The following is a 25,344-nucleotide window of genomic DNA, read 5'->3' on the forward strand; positions in this document are numbered from 1 at the left end:
ACTCTGGCATCCAAAATTTATGGACAAAGTTGAAACTGTAAACCCAAATCTTTATATTTCCCCCTCTCTCTTATTTCAAACAGCTCCAGAGTCTGATCAAGCAAGTGGAAATAGTACTTTGCTTTTCACTCTGTTGTTGCAGAAGAAATTGTACTGGAGGTGATCAAAGTTGCTTATTAACCATGATCCTAACAAAACCACAACCCACACATATATAACAGATTCTTTCTACTCAGTGCCAAGTCCTAAAACAGGGGTCTCAAACACACAGCCCACAGGGTTATTATCTGCGGCCCTCCTGCTCCCCGTGGCCCCCCCAGCATTTACCTAGAGCGGCTCTGGCCCGGCGCGCACCGGGGCAGTGCAGGCTCCCTCCCTGCCTGCCTGCCTGCCCCACCCCCGCGCCGCTCTGGGAAGCGGCCGGGACCTGTGGGAGGGGGGCCACAGGAGTCTGTGTGTTGCCCTGGCTGCTCCTGCAGGTACCTCACCCGAAGCTCCCACTGGCCGCGGTTCTTCATTCCCGGCCAATGGGAGCTTCAGGGAAAGTACCTGGAAGCGCGGCCAGGGCAACACACAGACCCCTGTGCCCCGCCCCAGGTCCCAGCCGCTTCCTGGAGTGGTGAGGGGGCGGGGCAGGCAGGCAGGGAGCCTGCCCTGCCCCCGGTGAGTGCCGGGCCAGACCCGCCTCCCAAACCCCTCCTGCAGCCAAACCCCCTGCCCTGAGCCCCTTGCTGCACCCAACACCAGTCCTGCACCCCGACCCCCTGCCCTAAGCCCCCTGCTGTACCCCGCACCCTAACCCCCTGACCTGAGCCGCCTGCCACACCCTGACCCCCCTGCACCCCAACCCCCTGCCCTGAGCCCCCACCACACCCCCCACACCTCTTACACCCCAAACCCCTGTTCTGAGCCTCATGCTACACCCTGCACCCCTCCTGCATCCCAACCCCCTGCCCTGAGCTGCCTGCCACACCCTGCCCCCTGCCCCACCCTGTACCCCGACCCCCTGTCCTGAGCCCCCTGACGCACCCCACACACCTCTTGCTCCCCAACCCCTGCCCTGAGCCCCCTGCCGCACCCTGCACCCCTCCTGCACCCCCTGGGGGCAGGAGGGGGCAGAGTTGGGGTGGGGATTTCAGGGAAGGGGTTGGAATGGGGGCAGGGAAGGGGTGGGAAGAGGCGGGGCAGGCACGGGGCCTCACAGAAGGGTGGAGTGGGGGCGGGGCCAGGGTAGTGTGGGGTGGGGTGGGGTGGTCTGGTCAGTGGTTCGGCCCACGGGCCAACATACTAGTCCTCATGTGGCCCTCATGGTCATTTGCATTTGAGACCCCTGTCCTAAAACATCTACTCCCCATCCTGTACTGAAATTCATCTTAGATCTTATCGAGAGGCCCATTTTTAATTTGACAGTATTTTCTCACTTAAGTGCTTGTGATTTAAGTCCTATTTGGCTGTTAGTTTACTTAGCTGCCTTTTTATCTTGGGGGAATTTAATTAAAGCTGTGTCCAATCCAGCTCTGAGCCAGGCACCACAAGTTTGGTGTTATACCCTGACTTGCTCCAGAGCAGGTAGCTGTAAGTACATAAATCAATCCGATAAGCTGTACACATGCAAAGAGTCCCTGTGAGGTGCTTCAGTGGGGCTACTCTCGTGAGTAACGCATAAAGAATTTGGCCCAATGTGAGCTCTGCCTCCAATATTAATAACTACAACTTATATTTCAATGGTACTGCTGCTTTGCCCACTAAACATTACTGGTCAGCTGCAGAAACCAAATGCCCAGTTTTACTCACCTTACTCATCTGAGAATGTAGCTTTAGCAGATTACTCACTTGAATCAGAAGAGCAGAACTGGATGCCTATTTTTAGCACTACAGCCTTCTCAGAGGGAACACAAGCTACTCATATAATGCAGAATTAGAGAAGGTCCAGGGCAGTTTATGGGTGAAATCCTAGCCCCGCTGACATCAATAGAAAAACTTCCACTGACTTCAACGGGGCCAGGATTTCAGCCCATATCACTAGCTTATTGTAAACTAAGCCCTGATCCTGCAAAGATTTACATGTGCCTAACTTCACACAGTAAAAAGAATGTAAAGTTCAGCCCATGTGTTAAGTCTTTGCAAAACTGAGGCCTTACTTTGTAAAAAGAGTTTCAAGAACTCAGACTGTAATGAAAAGATCCAAAGATCAGAAAAACTACCTCATTTTCAAGCACACAGTATTAACTTCTCTTGTGCATTTACATCATGCTCTATAAATCAGCTTCTAATATCTCATGGAGCGAAGCAAGCTCTGAGAATTGCTTTTTTACTTACTTTTGTTTGATCAGCAGCTCTGAATACATAACAGATACTTTGCTGATTTACTGCTCCATCCTTTATCAGACAAGCAAAGTAGCTTGGATCGTGGCTATTGTGAATCAGTTTGTGGACATGCTGTGGCTTATACTCAAACAGGCTGGAACAAATCAAAGGATCCCACTGTTGGCTTTTCCCTGTGTCTAGTCCACATCGCAGGCTTGCTGGTGAAACATAAAGCCGGATTTGGCTGGTGCTAGGTTCTTCCATGGAAGACGGCATACTGAGCCGCCGAATCTCTGCCACAATCCAAGGCAGCACTGGCATGGTGGTTAGAGAATGCACTGGCAGAGAACCAACAAGCTGGAGACTAAAATCCACTGAGATATCAGTGGGTGCTTGAAGTTTTTTAACTTTGAATGATAGGGGCTCCATTTTATAATCATCAAGGGAGCTAGGAATAATCCACCAGTTTCAGTTCCCAGGAATGAAGATTCTTTTCATTGCACAGTAGTGGAATTCTGAAAGGAAAGAAATATTTATACAGTTAGAGTAACAGTCATTGAGAATTTTCTATTTAAAAATTATCACCAATAATGGAAATATTCATAGGGCATTTCTACACTGCAATGTAAACCCAGGGTTCAAACTCAGGTTCAAGCCTAATCCTCCTTCCATCTACATACAAATCACGCTAACCCAGGGCTTCGACCCCATGGTACTCGAGGGTTTGAGCGGTTTCAGAGTAACAGCCGTGTTAGTCTGTCTTCGCAAAAAGAAAAGAAGTACTTGTGGCACCTTAGAGACTAACCAATTTATTTGAGCATGAGCTTTCGTGAACTACAGCTCACTTCATCGGATGCATACCGTGGAAACTGCAGAAGAAATTATATACACACAGAGATCATGAAACAATACCTCCTCCCACCCCACTGTCCTGCTGGTAATAGCTTATCTAAAGTGATCATCAAGTTGGGCCATTACCAGCACAAATCCAGGTTTTCTCACCCGCCGCCCCCCCCCCCACACACACTCACACACAAACTCACTCTCCTGAGCCTGAGTCAAGCTGGGACCCAGTGTTCAAGCCCTACTTGTTGTGTGGTTGCTGGAGAATATTTGCTTCAACAAAAACACAAACCCAGGAACCTATCCTTGCAACAAAGCCCGATGCCAACTCTGTCCACATATTTATTCAAGTGACACCATGATAGGACCTAATCACATTAGCTGCGCCATCAGGGGCTCATTCACCTGCACATCTACCAATGTGATATATGCCATCATGTGCCAACAATGCCCCTCTGCCATGTACATTGGCCAAACCGCACAGTCTCTACGCAAAAGAATAAATGGACACAAATCTGACATCAGGAATCATAACATTCAAAAACCGGTAGGAGAACACTTCAACCTCTCTGGCCAATCAGTAAGAGATTTAAGGGTGGCAATTTTGCAACAGAGAAGCTTCAAAAACAGACTCCAACGAGAAACTGCTGAGCTTGAATTAATATGCAAACTAGATACCATTAACTAGGGTTTGAATAGAGACTGGGAGTGGCTGGGTCATTACACATATTTGAATCTATTTCCCTAAGTTAAGTATCCTCACACCTTCTTGTCAATTGTCTAAATGGGCCATCTTGATTATCACTACAAAAGATTTTCTCCTGTTGATAACAGCTCATCTTAATTAATTAGCCTCTTATAGTTTGTATGGCAACTTCCACCTTCTCTGTATGTGTCTATATATCTTCTTACTATATGTTCCATTCTATGCATCCGATGAAGTGGGCTGAAGCCCACGAAAGCTTATGCTTTAATAAATTTGTTAGTCTCTAAGGTGCCACAAGTACTCCTGTTCTTTTTGCAGATACAGACTAACATGGCTGCTACTCTGAAATCTACCACTTTTAGACTTATTAGCTAGCCAGTTTTTAACCCATTTAATGTGTGCTGTGATAATTCTGTATACTTCTGATTTCTAAATGCAAGTGCTGTGTGATATCAACTCAAATACTTCAGAGAAATCTAACTATGTAACGAACAACACTATTACCTTTTTCAATCAAACTTACAATCTCATCAAAAAATTATAACAGGTTAGTTTGACAAGATCTATTTTCGATAAAACCATGTTATTTATATAATCCTTTAATTATTATTTAATCTAGAGAACATAAGAATGGTCATACTGGGTCACACCAACGGTCAATCTAGCCCAGTATCCTGTCTTCTGACAATGGCCAGTGCCAGACACTTTAAAGGGAATGAACAGAAAGAGGCAATTTTTGAGTGGTCCATCCCCTGTCGTCTACTCCCAGTTTCTGGAATTCAGAGGCTAGGAACTCCCAGAGCATGAGGTTGCGTCCCTGACTATCAGGCTAATAGCCATTGATGGACCAATCCTCCATTAACTTATCTAATTCTTTTTTGAACAGTTATACTTTTGGCCTTCAAAACATCCCCCAGCAACAAGCTCCACAAATGGATTGTGTTGTGTGAAGAAGTACTTTATGTTTATTTTAAACTTGCTGCCTATGAATTTCATTGGTGATCCCTGGTTCTTGTGTTATGTGATACAGTAAATAACACCTGCCTATTCACTTTCTCCATACCATTCATTTTATAGATCTCTGTCATATCACCCTTAGTCATCTATTTTCTAAACTAAACAGTCCCAGACTTTTTGTATGCCAACATTTTAATGGCTGACTTAGAACAATGCTTCCTCAGCTCTCGTCCCCTAATGCCCCTACTCTATTTGCGCTACATTGATGACATCTTCATCATCTGGACCCATGGAAAAGAAGCCCTTGAGGAATTCCACCATGATTTCAACAATTTCCATCCCACCATCAACCTCAGCCTGGATCAATCCACACAAGAGATCCACTTCCTGGGCACTACGGTGCTAATAAGTGATGGTCACATAAACACCATCCTATACTGGAAACCTACTGACACTATACTTACCTACATGCCTCCAGCTTTCATCCAGACCACACCACACGATCCATTATCTACAGCCAAGCTCTATGATACAACCACATTTGCTCCAACCCCTCAGACAGAGACAAACACCTACAAGATCTCTATCAAGCATTCTTACAACTACAATACCCACCTGCTGAAGTGAAGAAACAGATTGACAGAGCCAGAAGAGTACCCAGAAGTCACCTACTACAGGACAGGCCCAACAAAGAAAATAACAGAACGCCACTAGTCATCACCTTCAGCCCCCAACTAAGACCTCTCCAAAGCATCATCAAGGATCTACAACCTGTCCTGAAGGATGACCCATCACTCTCACAGATCTTGGGAGACAGGCTAGTCCTTGCTTACAGACAGCCCCACAACCTGAAGCAAATACTCACCAGCAACACACACCACACACCAAAACCACTAACCCAGGAACCTATCCTTGCAACAAAGCCCGTTGCCAACTGTGTCCACATATCTATTCAGGGGATGCCATTATAGGGCCTAATCACATCAGCCACAATATCAGAGGCTCATTCACCCATACACCTACCAATGTGATATATGCCATCATGTGCCAGCAACACCCCTCTGCCATGTACACTGGCCAAACTGGACAGTCTCTACGTAAAAGAATAAATGGACGCAAATCAGATGTCAAGAATTATAACATTCAAAAACCAGTCGGAGAACACTTCAATCTCTCTGGTCACTCGATTATAGACCTAAAAGTTGCAATATTACAACAACAAAACTTCAAAAACAGACTCCAACAAGAGACTGCTGAATTGGAATTAATTTGCAAACTGGACATCATTAAATTAGGCTTGAATAAAGACTGGGAATGGATGTGTCATTACACAAAGTAAAACTATTTCCCCATGTTTATTTCCCCTCCTACTGTTCCTCACATGTTCTTGTCAACTGCTGGAAATGGCTCACCTTGATTATCACTACAAAAGGTTTTTTTTCTCTCCTGCTGGTAATAGCTCACCTTACCTGATCACTCTTGTTACAGTGTGTATGGTAACAGTCATTGTTTCATGTTCTCTGTGTATTTAAAGTCTCCCCACTGTATTTTCCACTGAATGCATCCGATGAAGTGAGCTGTAGCTCATGAAAGCTTATGCTCCAATAAATTGGTTAGTCTCTAAGGTGCCACAAGTACTCCTTTTCTTTTTGCAGATACAGACTTTTTAAGCTCTCCTCATATGAAAGCTGTTCCGTACCACTATTCATTTCTGCAGCAATTCTCAGTATGTTTTCCAATTCTAAAGTAACTTTTTTGAGATGGGGGGACCAGAACTGCACACAATATAGCAAGTATGGGTGCACCATGAATTTATAGTGGCTCTATGATATTTATCCCTTTCCTAATCGTTCCTGACATTGTTAGCGTTTTTGACTGCCATATTGAACAGATGTTTTCAAAGAACTAGCCAGGATGACTCCAAGATCTCTTTTTTGAGTGATAACAGCAAATTTTGACCCATCATTTTGTATGTAGAGTTGGGATTATATTTTTCCAATGTGCATTACTTTGCATTTATCAACACTGAATTTAATCTGTCATTTTGTTGCCCAGTTACCCAATTTTGTGAAATCCCTTTGTAACTCTTTGCAGTCAGCTTTGGACTTTAACTATCTTGAGTAATTTAGGTTTCAGAGTAACGGCCGTGTTAGTCTGTATCCGCAAAAAGAAAAGGAGTACTTGTGGCACCTTAGAGACCAACAAATTTATTTGAGCATAAGCTTTCATGAGCTACATCAGTACATCCATAAATGGTGACTTATTACTATTTAAGTTATCAATTTGTTCCAAAACCTCCTCTACTGACTCCTCAGTTTAGGACATTTCCTCAAATTTGTCAACTAAAAAGAATGACTCAGGTTTGAGACTCTCCTTCACATCCTCTGCAGTGAAGACTTATCTAGTCCTGTGTCAGCCATTTTCTTTTTTTTTTTTTTTGGCTAAGGGTTAATGTCAGACTGACAGGCCTATAATTACCCAGGTTATCCCGTTTTTAAATATTGACACAACATTAGCTTAGTTCCAGTCTTCTGGAACTTCCCCAGCGTTCCAGGACTTATTAAAAAGAAATGTTAATGATCCAGATAGAAACTTGACCAGCTCTTTTAAAACTCTTTATTATGAATTTTCTTTTTCAAGAGACAGCTATAACAACACGGTAAACAATCATCTTTATTGTAAGTTTATTTTAGCAAATCTGTTATACTAAATCACGTACTCATTTCTTTATTATGGCTACAGTACATTTGTTTGTCTTTCTTCATTTATAGAGTTGGCCAAAAAAATGGGGAAAAAATTTGCAAAAATTTTCATGAAAAATTAGTCTGTGTTACCCATCAAAAATTTTCAAAATTTGAAAAGTTTATATCAGCTGTGTGGGTATTGCAAAAATGAGATTTATTTTTCAACGGGTTGGAGGGCGGGAATATAATATTATTAGAAATGTTACATTGTATATAAAACACAAAATTTTTGAAAACGTTTTAAAAAAACGGACCACTTTCCAAAAGAACGAAAAGGGAAAACATGGTTCTGTAACTACTTTGCAGGGAGGAAAAAAACAAGATTTAAAGATGGATACAGATGCTGGGCCTTTTTATAGCCTTCTCTTCTGGAACTTTTGGATCCAACTGTGGATGAATGCCCTTTTATGGCTTTATTATTAATGATTCCAGGGCTGGTGAGCTTAGCAAGAGAATCCTACAGTGCAAAGACAGTCCATGAGCCAGAACTCTGAATTTGCTAACAATCTAGATGCATGAAGAATTTAAAAAGGCCCCAACAGATGTAAATACTATAAGAAATATGAAATATATATTTGTAGGCCTCATTTCAATTATATTAAACATCTCCCATGTACAGCTCATTTCATATACAGAAAGCAAAGGGAACAGTCCAGAAATTTCTTCGTTTATAAACACACTGTCACAGAAGTTGACCTCAGCTTAACAAAGCACTTCTATATTTGTCTAACCAACAAAATGCTCTATAACGTCATTACCGCTGTGCTCTTGCAAAGGCTTCTGTCAGGGATTCAAACTCCCAATAGGGAAATGAAGCTCTCTCTTCTCTGTTTGAGACGCAATTGTGAAACTTTTTTTGTTAACAGTGAAAATGGAAAACAATTCAGCAACTCTCCAGGTGGTTTTGATTCGTTCGGGGCTCAGCAGGCACACAGCGCAAAGACCATGAAAATCGAGCTCACTGATTATAACTTTGTTGTTACTTAAGGGCGAGCATAATGGTCTCAGTATAACAAGGCTAAGCAAAGTCTGTTCTCAGTTGAAATCAATATGGTTAATACATGCAGCAGGACTGTAATTCAAAACTTTGCTTTCCATTTTCAATGTTTTTGGGTGAACGTAGTGATCCTTTTTGCCCAGGAAAGTGAGAGGCAAACACCACTTCCTAGAACCAGGCACAGTGATAGGCAGGTGCTATGCAAACTTCTTTACAAAAAAGTATTTTACCTTGACCTGCAACTGTAAATGTGGGTCTCAAGAACACAGACTGATCACAGATTATGACCAGCTGGGGACTATCTTTGTGTCATGCACTAAAACCAGCAAACTCATTTCATCTGTGACCCAAACCAACTATGAACTCAGGGCTCTGTATGTGATACCACACTCCATCCATATTCTCCTTCTCTATGCTGAGGCTAAAATACACAATAATCACATATAAATGAATAGCACTGCTGCTTCTAATCAAAAATATCTAACAACACCTAATCTCTTTAATTTAGGTACTTGTATGGCTCCCACTGCCACAGTATCTGAGCACCTCACATCTTTAGTGTATTTTTCCCTCACACCACCCCCATGAGGTAGGTAAGTATTGTTATCCCATTTAACTGATGGAAAACTGAAGAAAAGAGAGACTAAGGACTTGTCTACACTACCGCTTAAGTCGATATAACTTACTGTAAACAAGTTACATCGACTCTAAGCTCTGCCTCCATCTCCCACCAACATAGCTTCTGCCTCTCGTTGAGGGAGGGGGAGTAAATGCATCGATGGGAAAGCGCTCTTCCATCAATATAGCGCGTTTTCGCAAGACGTGCTACATCAGTGCCGCTGCATCAATGGAACTGATGTCGTGCCGTAGTGAAGACGAGCCCAAAGTGACTTGGCCAAGGTCATATAACAAAGCTGTGGCAGAGCAGGGACTTGAATCAAGGTCTGCCCACTCCCAGGTTAGCACCCTAACCACTGGACTATCCTTCTTCTCTATTTATGACATTAGCTCAGGGGTGGGCAAACTACAGCCCATGGGTTGCATCTGGCCTGGCCCACGTTCCAGCGCTCCTGTCGGGGTGCTGGGTTGGGGGCCGGACCACACGGCTCAGCCCCGCTCCAGCGCTCCGGCTGAGGCGCTGGGTCGGGGCTGGACTACCATTTTGTAATTGTGTATTTCATTTTTCCTTCCTATGTCAAGTACTATGCACTTGTCTTTATTAATTTCATCTTGTTGAATTCAGACCAATTCGACAATTTGTCAAGGTTGTTTTGAATTCTAAGCCCGTCCTCCAAAGTGCTTGCAACCCCTCCCAGCTTAGTGACATCTGCAAATTTTATAAACATATTCTTCACACCATTATCCAAGTAATTAATGAAAACATTGAATAGATCCAGAACCACGACTCACCCCTGTGGGCCCCCACTAGATAACCAGTTTGACAATGAAACATTGATAACTCTTCTGAATATGGTCTTTCAATCAATTGTGCACCCACCTTATAGTAATTTCATCGAGACCACATTTCCCAGTTTTCTTTTTCCCAGTTTCCTTGAAAAAAGGATTTTTTAAAATTTTAATCAAACATTTTCATGAAAATTTTCCAATTTAAAAAAAGGCCATTTTTTATTTAAAAAAAAGGTTGTATTCATAAAATTGTGCCCAGCTCTAATCATAACCTCCAGTTCTCTTTTATTCCAGCACTACAAAATGTTGTATCCCTAACTAGAGACATCTAACATTACAGCAGAGAGTAACATGTTATTTTCAATGCTAAGTCTAAGGATTAAACTATATTAAACAGTGAGCTGTTTTGTCATACTTCAATAAGTACTGACCCGCTGGAGTGTATTTAATATAAACTCAGAGATTCTTGACATCAACTTGCTTTTTTAAAAAATAAATACTTGAATCATTTTCCATGTCCACACTTATATTATTTTCAAATGGACCTTCTTTTAAAAAAAACCCACCAAAACCTAACTTTTTGGAACTAAAATTATGAACAGTAATAGAAAAATCAGATTTTCAGGGTTCAATTTTAGTAGTGCCCAAGAGGCAAAGGAACATCATTTCAACCCTTAAAACATGCATCTCATTAATCTAACTAGCCTCAGAATCTCCCTGTAGTCAGCCTCGTCTTCCCTTCCTCATATGCATTCTTTCTGTTTCACTTCCTTCTGTTGTTTTTGTCCTAACTTAGGGACAGATTCTACCCTAAATTACACCAATTTAATGCCACTGAATTCAATGGGGTCTATTTAATGTAAACTAAGGGCTAAATTCTGCTTTAGGAACTGATCCTGCAAACATGTATGTACATGCCTAACTTTAGGTCTATGGGTAGTCCTATTAACTTAAATGGGACTACTCAGAAGCATAAAGTTAAGCATGTGTCACAGTTACAAAGTGAGCTATGCTTTCATCCCCTAACAGTCCCTCTTGAGTGCCCTCTCACGGAACAGGTTGTGCTATCTTCAACCCCCGCAAGGCGGAACTACACAGACCTACCCTACCCCTCTTTCAACAGTTGTGGTGGGTGCTCCATCATTAACAATTTTTAAAACAAGATTGAATGTTTTTCTAAAAGATCTACTCTAGGAATTATTTTGGGGAGTTTTGTGTGTTAAACAGAAGACCAGACTAGATGATCACAATGGATTACAATAGATGATCTGGCCTTGGAATCTATGAATCTAGATTGGATCTTTAGGCTGCAGCCCCCCTATTTACCAACCGTGTTAACTCGCCAGACCCAATGGTATTTGTATGCCCTTTTCCTCTGGAGTCTGAGATAGGGGCTGAATAAAGTGACCCAAAAACAGCTTCTTCAACATAAAGCACTATTTATTGATTTACCCAAAGGTACACACTACGCAGCACAAAGGGATAAAACAATAAAGGCCCATACAGGTTTTCCCTTACCTAAATCTTAATCTTTCCTTCAAGGCTTTGGTAAACTCCATTCAGCCAAGTTACCACCATCTTTGGGTTGAGACAAGCAGACTGTCCTGCTGCAGCATGCTTTCTGGATCTCCTTGCACCCTGTCAGCACTCACTCACACTCCTTGGGCAGCTCCCAGCAACTCATTCAGCCTCAGCTTAACTCCTGCCTAGGCCAGTGTCACTTAAGGCTTTAATGTCTCCTTTGAGTCTAGACTCAGATCTGGAAAGTGCAAACCTTGCCAGCCTGGTAGCGGCATTCCACAATTAACCAGACAGATCTGCGCACCACAGATTACCCTTATTGTTAGGGGATTCACTGAAAATGGATGGCCAGAGTAATGGACCAATGCCACACTTCATCACAGTCAGTGCTGCAGGACCAGAATAGGAGCATGTCCTAGGGAAAGAAGGAAATGTGAAGAGACAAAAGATGCAGCAGGAAATCTCAGTGCTTCAGCCATTCTGGGCTGCCAGACAGTCCGTTGGAAATCACAGCAGCGAAGGCATAAATCAGAGCAGCCAGTGTCAATGCACTAGCTTATACCCGGGGTCAAATGGGATCCTAGCAGCCCAAGAGTCCAGGAGGGGCAAAAGCAGTTCCCCACTCCCACTCCTGGGCTGCATCTACAACAAGTTCAGCCCAGAGTTGGGGCCAAAATCTTTGACTCTTATGGCTGCAAAAATAACATTCTGAATATGGAGGGCTGAACATGCAGACAAGTAATTAAACTGATAATAACAGAAACTACACTTGATCTTTTTTCAGAGTAATAGCCGTGTTAGTCTGTATTCGCAAAAAGAAAAGGAGTACTTGTGGCACCTTAGAGACTAACCAATTTATTTGAGAAAACCTGGATTTGTGCTGGAAATGGCGCAACTTGATTATCATACACATTGTAAGGAGAGAGTGATCACTTTAGATAAGCTATTACCAGCAGGAGAGTGGAGTCGGGGGAGAGAATACCACTACAAAAGGTTAACACCCATTTTTTCATGGTTTGTGTGTATAAAAAGATCTTCTGTACTTTCCACAGTATGCATCCGATGAAGTGAGCTGTAGCTCACGAAAGCTTATGCTCAAATAAATTGGTTACACTTGATCTTAGCTCAGTTAAGTGCCAAACACACCACAGCTCCTGGCTACAGAGGAAGACAGACCTCACAGAAGAATTAGCATGACTTGGCAGTGTGGTGGGGAAGTACAAGGAAGTGGTCAGGACTCCACCACTACATAAATCCACAGGCCTAGCTCCCTAGGTAGGGGATGAACAAAGGCCCCAACTGTCATGTCAGCCCATGGAGGTTAGTTGCAGAACAGCCATGCAACCACTCCACACCAGACTACTAAGCCCTGGTCTACACTAGGAGTTGAGGTCAAATTTAGCAGCGTTAAATCGATTTAACCCTGCACCCGTCCACACGACGAAGCCCTTTTTTTCGACTTAAAGGGTTCTTAAAATCGATTTCCTTACTCCACCCCCGACATGGGGATTAGCGCTGAAATCGACCTTGCTGGGTTGAATTTGGGGTATTGTGGACGCAATTAGATGGTATTGGCCTCGGGGAGCTATCCCAGAGTGCTCCATTGTCACCGCTCGGGAGAGCACTCTCAACTCAGATGCACTGGCCAGGTAGACAGGAAAAGGCCTGCAAACTTTTGAATTTCAATTTCCTGTTTGGCCAGCGTGGCAAGCTGCAGGTGACCATGCAGAGCTCATCAGCAGAGGTGACCATGATGGAGTCCCAGAATCACAAAAGAGCTCCAGCATGGACCGAACGGGAGGTACGGGATCTGATCGCTGTATGGAGAGAGGAATCCATGCTATCAGAACTCCGTTCCAGTTTTCAAAATGCCAAAACATTTGTCAAAATCTCCCAGGCATGAAGGACAGAGGCCATAACAGGGACCTGAAGCAGTGCCGTGTGAAACTTAAGGAGCTAAGGCAAGCCTACCAGAAAACCAGAGAGGCAAACAGCCACTCCGGGTCAGAGCCCAAAACATGCCGCTTTTATGATGAGCTGCATGCCATTTCAGGCGGTTCAGCCACCACTACCCCAGCCGTGTTGTTTGACTCCTTCAATGGAGATGGAGGCAACACAGAAGCAGGTTTGGGGGACGAGGAAGATGATGATGATGAAGTTATAGATAGCTCACAGCAAGCAAGCGGAGAAACCGGTTTTCCCGACAGCCAGGAATTATTTCTCACCCTGGACCTGGAGCTAGTACCCCCCGAACCCACCCAAGGCTGCCTCCCGGACCCGCCAAGCGGAGAAGGGACCTCTGGTGAATGTACATTTTAAAATACTATACATAGTTTAAAAGCAAGCATGTTTAATGATTAATTTGCTTTGGCATTCGCGGCTCTCCTGGATGTACTCCCAAAGCCTTTACAAAAGGTTTCTGGGGAAGGCAGCCTTATTCCACCCACCATGGTAGGACACTTTACCACACCAGGCCAGTAGCACATACTCGGGAATCATTGTAGAACAAAGCATTGCAGTGTATGTTTGCTGGCGTTCAAACAACATCCGTTCTTTATCTCTCTGTTATCCTCAGGAGAGTGATATCATTCATGGTCACCTGGTTGAAATAGGGTGCTTTTCTTAAGGGGACATTCAGAGGTGCCCGTTCCTGCTGGGCTGTTTGTCTGTGGCTGAACAGAAATGTTCCCCACTGTTAGCCATGGGGAGGGATGAGGGGCTAGCCACATGGTGGTGGGAGGCAAAATGCAACCTTGGAACGAAAGCACATGTGCTACGTATGTAATGTTAACAGCAAGGTTTACCGTGAAAGAGTGTACCCATTGTTCTATAAAATGTGTCTTTTTAAATACCACTGTCCCTTTTTTTTTTCTCCACCAGCTGCCTGTGTTTCAAGGATCACAGGATCTTCTCCTTCCCAGAGGCTAGTGAAGATTAGAAGGTGAAAAAAACACACTCGCGATGAAATGTTCTCTGAGCTCATGCTGTCCTCCCACTCTGACAGAGCACAGATGAATGCGTGGAGGCAGACAATGTCAGAGTGCAGGAAAGCACAAAATGACCGGGAAGAGAGGTGGTGGGCTGAGGAGAGTAAGTGGCAGGCTGAAGAGAGGGCTGAAGCTGAAAGGTGGCGGCAATGTGATGAGAGGAGGCAGGATTCAATGCTGAGGCTGCTGGAGGATCAAACTAATACACTTCAGCGTATGGCTGAGCTGCAGGAAAGGCAGCAGGCGCACAGACCGCCACTACAGCCCCTGTGTAACCAACCGCCCTCCTCCCCACGTTCCATAGCCTCCTCACCCAGATGCCCAAGAACGCGGTGGGGGGGCCTCCAGACACCCAGCCACTCCACCCCAGAGGATTGCCCAAGCAACTGAAAGCTGGCATTCAATAAGTTTTAAAGTGCTGTGTGGCCTTGTCCTTCCCTCCTCCACCACCCCTCCCGGGCTACCTTGGCAGTTATTCCTCTATTTGTGTGATGAATGCATAAAGAATGCATGAATGTGAAGCAACAATGACTTTATTGCCACTGACAGCGGTGATTGAAGGGAGGAAGGTTAGCTTACAGAGAAGTAGATGAACCAAGGGGCGGGGGGTTTCATCAAAGAGAAACAAACAGAACTTTCACACCGTAGCCTGGCCAGTCATGAAACTGGTTTTCAAAGCTTCTCTGATGCACACTGCGCCCTCTTGTGCTCTTCTAACCGCCCTGGTATCTGGCTGCGCATAATCAGTAGCCAGGCGATTTGCCTCAACCTTCCACCCCGCCATAAACGTCTCCTCCTTACTCTCACAGATATTATAGAGCGCACGGCAAGCAGTAATAACAGTGGGAATATTGGTTTCGCTGAGGTCTAACTGAGTCAGTAAACTGCGCCAGCATGCTTTTAAACGCCCAAATGCACATTCTACCACCATTCTGCACTTGCTCAGCCTGTAGTTGAACAGCTCCTGACTACTGTCCAGGCTGCCTGTGTACGGCTTCATAAGCCAGGGCATTAAGGGGTAGGCTGGGTTCCCAAGGATAACTGTAGGCATTTCTACATCCCCAACGGTTATTTTCTGGTCTGGGAATAAAATCCCTTCCTGCAGCTTTTGAAACAGACCAGAGTTCCTGAAGATGCGAGCGTAATGTACCTTTCCCGGCCATCCCACGTTGATATTGGTGAAACATCCCTTGTGATCCACCCGTACTTGCAGCACTATTGAAAAGTACCCCTTGCGGTTTATGTACTTGCCGGCTTGGTGCTCCGGTGCCAAGATAGGGATATGGGTTCCGTCTATCGCCCCACCACAGTTAGGGAATCCCATTGCAGCAAGCCATCCACTATGACCTGCACATTTCCCAGGGTCACTACCCTTGATATCAGCAGATCTTTGATTGCGTTGGCTACTTGCATCACAGCAGCCCCCACAGTAGATTTGCCCACTCCAAATTGATTCCTGACTGACCGGTAGCTGTCTGGCGTTTCAAGCTTCCACAGGGCTATTGCCACTCGCTTCTCAACTGTGAGGGCTGCTCTCATCTTGGTATTGATGCGCTTCTGGGCAGGGGAAAGCAAGTCACAAAGTTCCATGAAAGTGCCCTTACGCATGCGAAAGTTTCGCAGCCACTGGGAATCGTTCCAGACCTGCAACACAATGCGGTCCCACCAGTCTGTGCTTGTTTCCCGAGCCCAGAATCGGCATTCCATCACATGAACCTGCCCCATTAGCACCATGATGCCCACATTGCCAGGGCCCGTGCTTTGAGAGAAGTCTGTATCCATGTCCTCATCACTCTCGTCACCACGCTGACGTCGCCTACTTGCCCGGTATCGCTTTGCCAGGTTCAGCGCTGCATATACTGCTGGACAATGCGTGTGGTGTTTAATGTGCTCCTAATTGCCAAAGTGATCTGAACGGGCTCCATGCTTGCCGTGGTATGGAGTCTGCACAGAAAAAAGGTGCGGAACGATTGTCTGCCGTTGCCCTGACGGAGGGAGGGGCGACTGACGACATGGCTTACAGGGTTGGCTTACAGGGAATTAAAATCAACAAAGGGGGTGGCTTTACATCAAGGAGAAACAAAAACACCTGTCACACAGAATGGCCCCCTCAAGGATTGAACTCAAACCCCTGGGTTTAGCAGGCCAATGCTCAATCCTCCCTCTGGTATTTCAGGCAGGACTTCACGGAGGGAGGGAGGAGCAAATGAATACAAAACAAATCTGGTCTATTTCTTGTTTTGATCCATTCCATCTATCTTTTACATCTTTGGCTGGCAGCAGACAGTGCAGAAGGACTGCAAGCCATCCACATCTCCTGGCTGCTCAGCAGAAGATGGTACAATAGGACTGCTTGCAGGACTGAAAAGAATGACCTGGTCGAGTCACTCTAGTCCCTGCACCCATATCTGCCCAGGCGCTCCCGATCGACCTTACCGAGGTGGCCAGGAGCACCTTGGACATGATGAGGATAGTTTTCAGGCCTATTGTACTGTCTGCTGCCACAAGGCAATGGGTTGCTGCTGCTGCGTAGCAATGCAGTACCACGTCTGCCAGCACCCAGGAGACATACGGTGACAGTGAGCTGAGCGGGCTCCATGCTTGCCGTGGTATGGCATCTGCACAGGTAACTCAGGAAAAAAGGCACAAAACGATTGTCTGCCCTTGCTTTCATGGAGGAAGGGAGGGAACAGGGGCCTGACGATATGTACCCAGAACCACCCGCGACAATGTTTTAGCCCCATCAGGCACTGGGATTTCTACCCAGAATTCAAATGGACAGCAGAGACTGCGGGAACTGTGGGATAGCCACCCACAGTGCAACGCTCCGGAAGTCGACGGTTGCCTCGGTATTGTGGACACACTCTGCTGACTACATGCACTTAGAGCATTTGTGTGGGGACACGCACAATCAACTGTATAAAAATGCTTTCTACAAAACCGACTTCTATAAATTCAACCTAATTTCGTAGTGTAGACATACCCTGAGTTGGAGAAAGGATTCCTTTTTCTCCCTGTATCCTCTGAACTACCCTGAAGGAGGCACAGTTGGTCTTAAAAGAGGCAAAAATTTACCCCATTTGTCTCTACAAAATGTTAGCTGTGAAGCCTAATGACAATTCAATCAACATTGTAAAATACTTCACTGCTGATCTTTTTAGCAGAAACATCAAACTACTCTGGAATTCTGGGTAGAGTTTTGGCCTGTAGGCAGAATTCTGGAATGTGCACAACAGTTAAGTAACACCACTTTGCCTCTCAATCTGACCCCGAGATACAGGTTGTCTGCACCCATGCTGATAGATTCATTTAAAACACATCAGCCTTACAGCACATACAAGTATAAATGACAAGAATATGCTTGAGATATGTGAATGATAGGTGCAGGAGGTGTCACCGTTATTAAGGAAAAGTTTTCACCCTTTTGGTAAAGATTACACACTCAATTCTCCCCTTTCCTGTAGCGCATCACATAAAACCTACTAGATTGTTCTCTGGGGCAGGTGGTTATAAATTTATAATTTCTGTCATTTTGTTTTCAACTTCATTTTAGGTTTTCAATCTGTTTTATTGTTATAGGATTGAAATAAGTACTCAGAACTGCGTAGATCATATCATGTAAGCACTACTATGGTATCTGTGTCAGTCCCAGGACACACTGTATAATATCATGTCATAGGATGCTTTTAATTTTCAAATAGTTTTAATTTGATCAGCTAGACAACAAAGAAAAAGACTGCACTAACCAGTCCTCGGCAGACTCACAGCAATTTATTATCTATTCCTTCACTTCTTCTACAACCCTAATTGGTATATATGCATAATGTCACGGCCAATTCCAGAAATCAATGCTTCTCACTAAATTCCCCAGTAATTTCTCAGCTATCATGTACTTTCATAAAATCCCAGCTCTTCAAGGAGTCTTTCCATTGACTTCAGTGGGCTTTGGATCAGACCACACATTTCGCTCTGTTTTAAAACCTGGGTAAGCAGCTATTTTAACTAGTACTTTGCTCTATGGCCTCAGATGAATTAAAAACAGTTAAATGGAGTGTAAAGAAACAATTAAGCTTATTTTCAGGAAAGTGACAACAGACTCTTGATTATGCTATGAATTACAAAATGAAATGTGTAATAAACAAATCTGCAAATTATAAATAGTTTACTGTTCCTGCTCTTGACATCTGTTGCTATGTGCTACTGCTGACAATAGAAGTGAATACTCTGCTGCCTGACATTTTGGGTATTGAAGTTTCTGAAACAGTTTAATATTATCTAAACTAAAAAAAATTAATAGATGCGTTAACAAATCAGCACTCTAAAAGTCAGAAAAAACCTGCTGTTTGCAAAGGATATAGACACAAGCTGGCTTGCTAGACAAGTTATAATGTTGAAGCATGAAAAAAGTATGCAACTGCCAATCATGTTACAACCTCAACTTCACTTCTCTTCATCTATTCAATGACATGTCCAGAATGTCACAAAAATGTACACCTACAGGCACCAATTTTTCATTTGACTAAGGTCTGTGAATTCCCATTTGAAGTAGTCACATCATGGAATGCATCCATTTCCCTTTTGACTTGTCATTTTTCCTCCTCGATTAGTAGTTCAGCCAATAGTATTTTTGTACAGTGCTTACAAAAAGTTTCATAGTTTGACCATTTTATATTTCATTACTTATAAAGTAGTTCATGAGCATTCTTATACCATTATTACCATTGTCACAGCTCAGAGCCATTTGTGCTTTAATACACGGCAAAAGTACATTTTATTCACTGTGTACGGTAATGTTCCACTCAATCTCTGGATTTAACTGGGGTCACAAATCCCTCCATCTGTACTGCAGCAGTTTTCTACTGTAGAGCTGCAGTATTAGCTTCTTTTCTAAATAAAATGCAACACACAAGGTCTCAAGCTTTTAGAACTGCACTAAAAATAGTTACACATATGTCATATCTCTCCTGCACACCCTCTCTTCTTTTAAATGAATGTTAACGTTAAAGGGATTGTAGTCCTGTTAACTGTGTTTAAGGGATCTAAATTCGCATTCTGAGACCCCTGGACTACCAGAGGCTGGCTTCACCCCTATGAGAAGAGCACTGTGTTCATCTCAAAAGATCACTCTTTTTCTTTCTGACATCTGGAGCAATGTTGACAAGTTCTAGAGGGAATTACATCTTGTGCTCCTGAGCTAAAAGAAGGATTGTAGAGATAATGATATGGACCCTTTACGGGGAAGAGTAAAGAGAAGGAAATTGTGGACTCTTGAAGTGCTCAGATTCCACGCAACATACACCCTACACAAAAATTAAGCAAACTTTTTTAAAATGGCAAGGTTGGTTTAGTTTATACTAACAACCACCCGAATATTCTGCGTGCACCCACAGCAGGCAATGAAGTATCCATTTTCCAGCACAGGTGCAGCTATATCCTGCCAGCTCAGGTGTTTTGACCACTCTGCAATGAAAATCGCACATTGGTACAAATGCCTGCTTACACTGTTGTTAGCTCTTGTACAGTTTCACTCTTTCTAGGAAATGGATACAAAACTGTTTGGTGTGTAAAACCCCAGAACAAAGGTAGTATGTAAGATTGCCCTGAACTCATTCTGTTGTGCCTCAGGGCTGTACATAATATGATCCTCTACCAAAAGATTTCAAAATATAAGGTGCTCTTACATAAACAACATACAGGTTCAGGGTGTTCAGAGCAGAGAGGGCACCTCTGTATCTCCTTGCTTGCATCATTTAAACCAGACCCTGTAAGGTCATTTTGGCAGATCTTTTGAGCCTCAATGAGCACAGATCTAATCTGAGGATTTAATCCACACCACTATCAGCCCAAGCAAGGAGGAAGTGGAACAGGCAGATGTCATCGGAACGGCCAAACATCATTGCATTTTGGCATGTCCATAAACTCGTTTCAATTATTTTACTTCACAAAACTATAAAATTGCCCCAGATTTTAAAAGATTAAAAACTTTCGTATTTACTATGCTGGGGGAGGGGGCAGTGGACGGTGTGCACTGAACAATTTATACCCACACCTCCCTATTAAACCCCGCCCCCCAGCCACCCCATCCCACTCTGGGTCGCGCTGCCCCCAAGTTCGGGGTCTATTTCGGCCCGTCTCAAGCAGATCTACAGGCAGGGCTGCAGGCGCTCAAACGACTTACCAAAGGCAGGATGTGCGGGCGCGAGAGAAGGAGTCCGACCCCACACGGTATTTAGGGCGGGGAAGGGCAGAACCCAAAGCGGAGCGGGCTGGGGACAGCGGCTGCTGTGTGTTGCCTCGGGAGCAGCATGCAGCGCGCTGGATGTACCTGCTGGTGCCCGAGCCCGCTGCCGGCCTGCGCCGGGGTCGCTGTAGGCGCCAGAGGGCCCCGCCGTGGCTGCTCTCTTCCCCTGAGGAGGCTGCCCGGGCTGGGGACGGGGAGCCGCGACAGGCGCTGCTCCTGGGGCCCGAGAGAGGGACCCCCTCCCGCCTGCGGGGCGCAGCTGCAGCTCGGCGCGGTGCATGCGGGGCCGGCGCTGGAGGGCGCCTCCTTTTCCCGCCCGCCCGCGCGTGTGACTCGGCGCCGGGGGCGGGGGGCAGCCCCGCTCCGGCCTGGGAGGCGCCGCTCGGAGAAGCCGCCACTTACCGAACGATCCGAAAGCAACAGGAGCCCGCCCCGGCGCGCCTCGGGGCACTGGGACCAAGCGCACTAGGACCCGGTGCAGCAGGGACAGTCCTGGGCTGCCGGTCACATGCGAGCAACAGCTGCACGGCAGGGACATCTGCTGGGTGCGAGCCGCTTCCTGGCTCCCGGCCTGGTCGTGTCAGTGCTGGGGGGGACGGGGTGTGCGACAGGCAAGCCCCAGCTCGCCCTCTCCTCCAGGGACCTTCTGTGCTGGAGCGGCCTGGCACCTCCTGAGGGGCGGCCTGCCCCAGCGTTGCCCAGCAGAGGAGAGGCTCGCCCACTGGATGCAGTTTAAGCACAGATGGGGCCTGAACAGAGCTGGAGGGGGAACCAATTTCGGGGGGAGGTATTGAAAATGTGACGTTTTCATTTTGCAGGGCTCAAAACAGACCAATTTTTGACACTAACCCCCCCCCCATTTGTTTTGTTCATATTTTTTTTTAAATAAACAGTGTGTTCTAAATGGTTAGCCGAACTTTTTGATTTCCCCCAAATCAGGTTTGTGGTAAACAAAAAATTTCTACAGCAATTGCAACAAGATTAGCAGCATGAATCTTGATTAAAAGAGTGATGAGAGGTATCACACAAATTTGGGGAAAAAATTAGAGTTTTGTGAAAAAAAATGTGTTGAAATAAAAGGCCATTTAAAAATACATATTTTCATTCAAAAGATGTTGACCAGCTCTGGTCCCAACATTAGCAATTCCTTTGGTCCAGTTTGTTGGTTTGGGCCCATCTCTAATTATAAGGTAAGTCTTTAAAGGTACCGCAAAAAGAACAGGCGTACTTGTGGCACCTTAGAGACTAAGAAATTTATTTGAGCATAAGCTTTCGTGAGCTACAGCTCACTTCATCAGATGCATGCAGTGGAAAATACAGTGGGGAGATTTATATACACAGAGAACATGAAACAATGGGTGTTACCATACAGACTGTAATGAGAGTGATCAGGTAAGGTGAGCTATTACCAGCGGGGGGGGTGGGGGGGGGGGACAGGGGACGGACTTCTGTAGTGATAATCAAAGTGAGCCATTTCCAGCAGTTGACAAGAATGGGGGGGGGGGGAATAAACATGGGGAAATAGTTTTACTTTGTGTAATGACCCATCCACTCCCACTCTTTATTCAAGCCTAAGTTAATTGTTTCCAGTTTGCAAATTAATTCTAATTCAGCAGTCTCTCAGAGTCTGTTTTTGAAGTTTTTTAGTTGAAGAATTGCCACTTTTAGGTCTGCTACTCTAAAAGTACCCCGTTGTTCTCTGAAATAAAGTTGCTGCTGTCATTCCATTTCTCTAGTACCACTATCCACATGATGTAAATCACTGTTTGATTTCCTCCGTACCAGAGAGGCTAAGGTGTGCATGGACCTGGAGAATGAACTATCTTTTCAATCTCCAAGGTGCTCCTTTCACACTAGGCTCCAATTCTGAAAAATACTTCGGCCTTGTCTACATTGGCAAGTTTCTGCGCAGTAAAACAGCTTTCTGCGCTGTAACTCCCCAGGTGTACACACTACCAAGGCACTTAGTGCACAGAAACTGCGCAGTTGCAGCGCTGTCAAAAAACAAACAAACAAAAAAAACCACCCCCACAAGAGGTATACAGCTTTCTGCAATACAGCACCACAGTGCCAGTATAGACACCCTGGTCGATTACAGCGCTGCAGTTGGCCTCCAGGAGGTGTCCCACAATACCTCTTCTCACCTCTCTGGTCATCCGTTTGAACTCTACTGCCCTGCCCTCAGGTCACCAACCGTAAGCCTCACCCCTTAAATTCCTTGGGAATTTTGAAAGTCCCCTTCCCGTTTGCTTGGTGACGCGTGCAGTGGTCTCAGCGCATCTTTCCAGGTGACAATGCCTGCTCCACGCACCAGGTGATCCTCCACTTGGAACAATGCCGAGTGCTGGTCCTCATCAGCTTTTGGGGAGAGGAGGCTGTCCAGTCCCAGCTGCGCTCCAGCTGTAGGAATTACAATACTTACGGATAGATTTCACAGTGCATGACAGAAAGGGGCCATGACCGGGACCCCCTGCAGTGCAGGGTCAAAGCGAAGGAGCTGCAGAACACTTACCACAAGGTGTGGGAGGCAAACCGCCACTCCAATGCTGTGCCTATGAGCTGCCAGTTCTACAAAGAGCTGGACATGATACTCAGTGGCGACCCCACCTTCACTGCGAAGCCCACTGTGGATACTTCAGAGTGGACCGAGCCAGAAGACGACTCAGAGATCAGAGATGTATGCAGCCAGGAGCTCTTCTCTACCCCGGAGGAGGCTAGCCAGTCACAGCTGTCAGAGCTTGGCGAAGCACGAACAGGAGAAGAGGAATCTGGTAAGTGGCTTTGATTTTGGGAATCTCTGAAGCAAATTGTTGGGGGCAGGAGGGTTGCAGAAAGGCGGCTTGTGTCTGCATGATGCGTGTACCACCACATGCCTAGTCTGAATGGCGGAACAGGGTGTTGATTGACTCCCTCATTTCACGGGAATCTGCCTCAGAGATCTCCACGAAACTCTCTTTGAGATACTGGGTAATCCGCTGCCGCAGGCTCTTTGGCAGAGCTGCTTTGTTCCTTGCCCCATTAAGGGTAACTTTCCTGACGTCACCTGGGGGGCGTGGGTGGGAGATTATTGCTGCACACAGGCGAGCTGCATAAGAGCCAGGGCAGAAGGCGCAGTCTTGGAGAAGACCCTCCCTTGATTCCCTGCTCACCCTCAGCAGCGAGATATCTTCCATAATGAACACAGCCTGTAGAAAATGTGGGGACAGTAATAATTATAAGGCCCCTCCTGCAGTGCTGGCTCTCCCCAGGAGCCACGTGCCCAGTGTACACTATGGTCCTGGAACACTGATTTCCCCTGCGGTTACTCACCATTTTGGGGGCTTTGTGGCTCATGTATGCTTGCCTGGGGTCAGCCAGTTAGTGACAGGTATGTGAATAGTGGCTGTGTTTTAAATCACTGAATCAGTGGTTGGGTGTTGCAAACAATACTGCTTCTGTAAAATGTTGCATTTTGGCTTCACAGGTACGACCTTGGGAGCCCAGCCTCCTTCTTTGTTATCGCCAGCTGAATGGCTGCGCAGAATTAGAAAGCAGCCACGAAAAACTAAAGAGGACTTTCTGCGTGATGTCATGATGCACTCCGCAGCCATAAAGCAAGAATTGAAGGAGTGGCAGAACAGCGAGAAGAGGGACCGAAAGGAGAATGCGGCATGCCAAAACAAAGCCATGGAGTGGCTCTTAAAGGTTATGGAGCGCCAAGCAGACACGCTCCAGGCACTACTAGCACTACAAACCGAGCAGCACCGCACCCTCCCTCCCCTGCAGCCGCTGTCACAAAACTCTTTCCCATGCTGCCCCCAGACAACGCCAGCACACTCCTGTCAACCTCCTGGCTCCAGTCTGTACCCCCTGCATTCCACTCCTGCCCCATCACAGTCCAGCCCTGCGGACTCCTAGTACCCACTGCACTCAACACTCGTCCCTCTGCAGTTTAGCCCTCCTCAAGAACAGTACCCACTGCAACTGTATTCCAAAGGACAAGGTTGCCTAGGATACCTGGACATACACAAATCTTTAACCATCCTGGGACCCCACCTCCTCCTGGGACCCACCCTTTCCCCATCCCCCACAATGCTGATGTGTTTTTTTGTTTGTCTCTCTCCTCCGGTTGTTGTTTTTTAATAAAAATGCTTTCAGACCAAAACAAATCTTGATTCCATTAACTGAAAGCAAACAGAGCCCTGCAAAGCAACAGGCAATTTTCTTAAACCTTCATAGTGCATCGTCTGCACCAATCACAATCACCTCCTAGCATTACAAGTACTGCACTCCTGAGCATAGCAACAAATATTAGTGGATTTCAGCTTCACATTGCTGCCTCAAGGTATCCCTGATTCTTATGGCCCTGCGCTGCACCTCTCTAATAGCCCTGGTCTCTGGCTGTTCAAATTCAGCCTCCAACCCTGAGCCTCAGTGGTTCAGCCCTGAGTGAAGCTTTCACCCTTCCCTTCACAAATATTATGGAGCGAACAGCACATGGCTATAAACATAGGAATAGCGTCATCGGCCAGGTATAGCCTCCTACATAGGCAGCGCCAGCGGGCCTTTAAACAGCCAATAGCACACTCAATAGTCATTCTGCACTTTTTCAGCCTGTTGTTGAACCGCTCCTTGCTGCTGTCAAGTTGCCCTTT

At 45.6% G+C, this 25,344-nt stretch overlaps 1 protein-coding gene across 6 annotated transcripts in view; it reads right to left on the bottom strand.

Annotated features, from left to right (window-relative positions):
* TBC1D1 (TBC1 domain family member 1) overlaps positions 1 to 21,222 on the bottom strand; it is a 212,046-nt gene extending 190,824 nt beyond the window's left edge. The window contains exons 1-2 of one of the 6 annotated variants that reach the window (XM_078852572.1): positions 21,113 to 21,222; positions 2,320 to 2,822 (exon numbers count right to left, since the gene is read on the bottom strand). In XM_078852572.1, coding sequence (XP_078708698.1) covers positions 2,320 to 2,736 — 417 coding nt within the window. In that variant the 5' untranslated portion in view covers positions 2,737 to 2,822; positions 21,113 to 21,222. Of the gene's footprint in view, positions 1 to 2,319; positions 2,823 to 10,052; positions 10,073 to 20,647 lie in introns of those variants that run through there. The other 5 variants (XM_073342291.2, XM_073342290.2, XM_073342288.2 and 2 more) reach the window with 5 other exon arrangements.
* Between the last annotated feature and the right edge of the window lie 4,122 nt (positions 21,223 to 25,344).

This window comes from Lepidochelys kempii, chromosome 4 (genome assembly GCF_965140285.1).
Source record: "Lepidochelys kempii isolate rLepKem1 chromosome 4, rLepKem1.hap1, whole genome shotgun sequence".
NCBI classification, from domain to species: Eukaryota; Metazoa; Chordata; order Testudines; family Cheloniidae; genus Lepidochelys; species Lepidochelys kempii.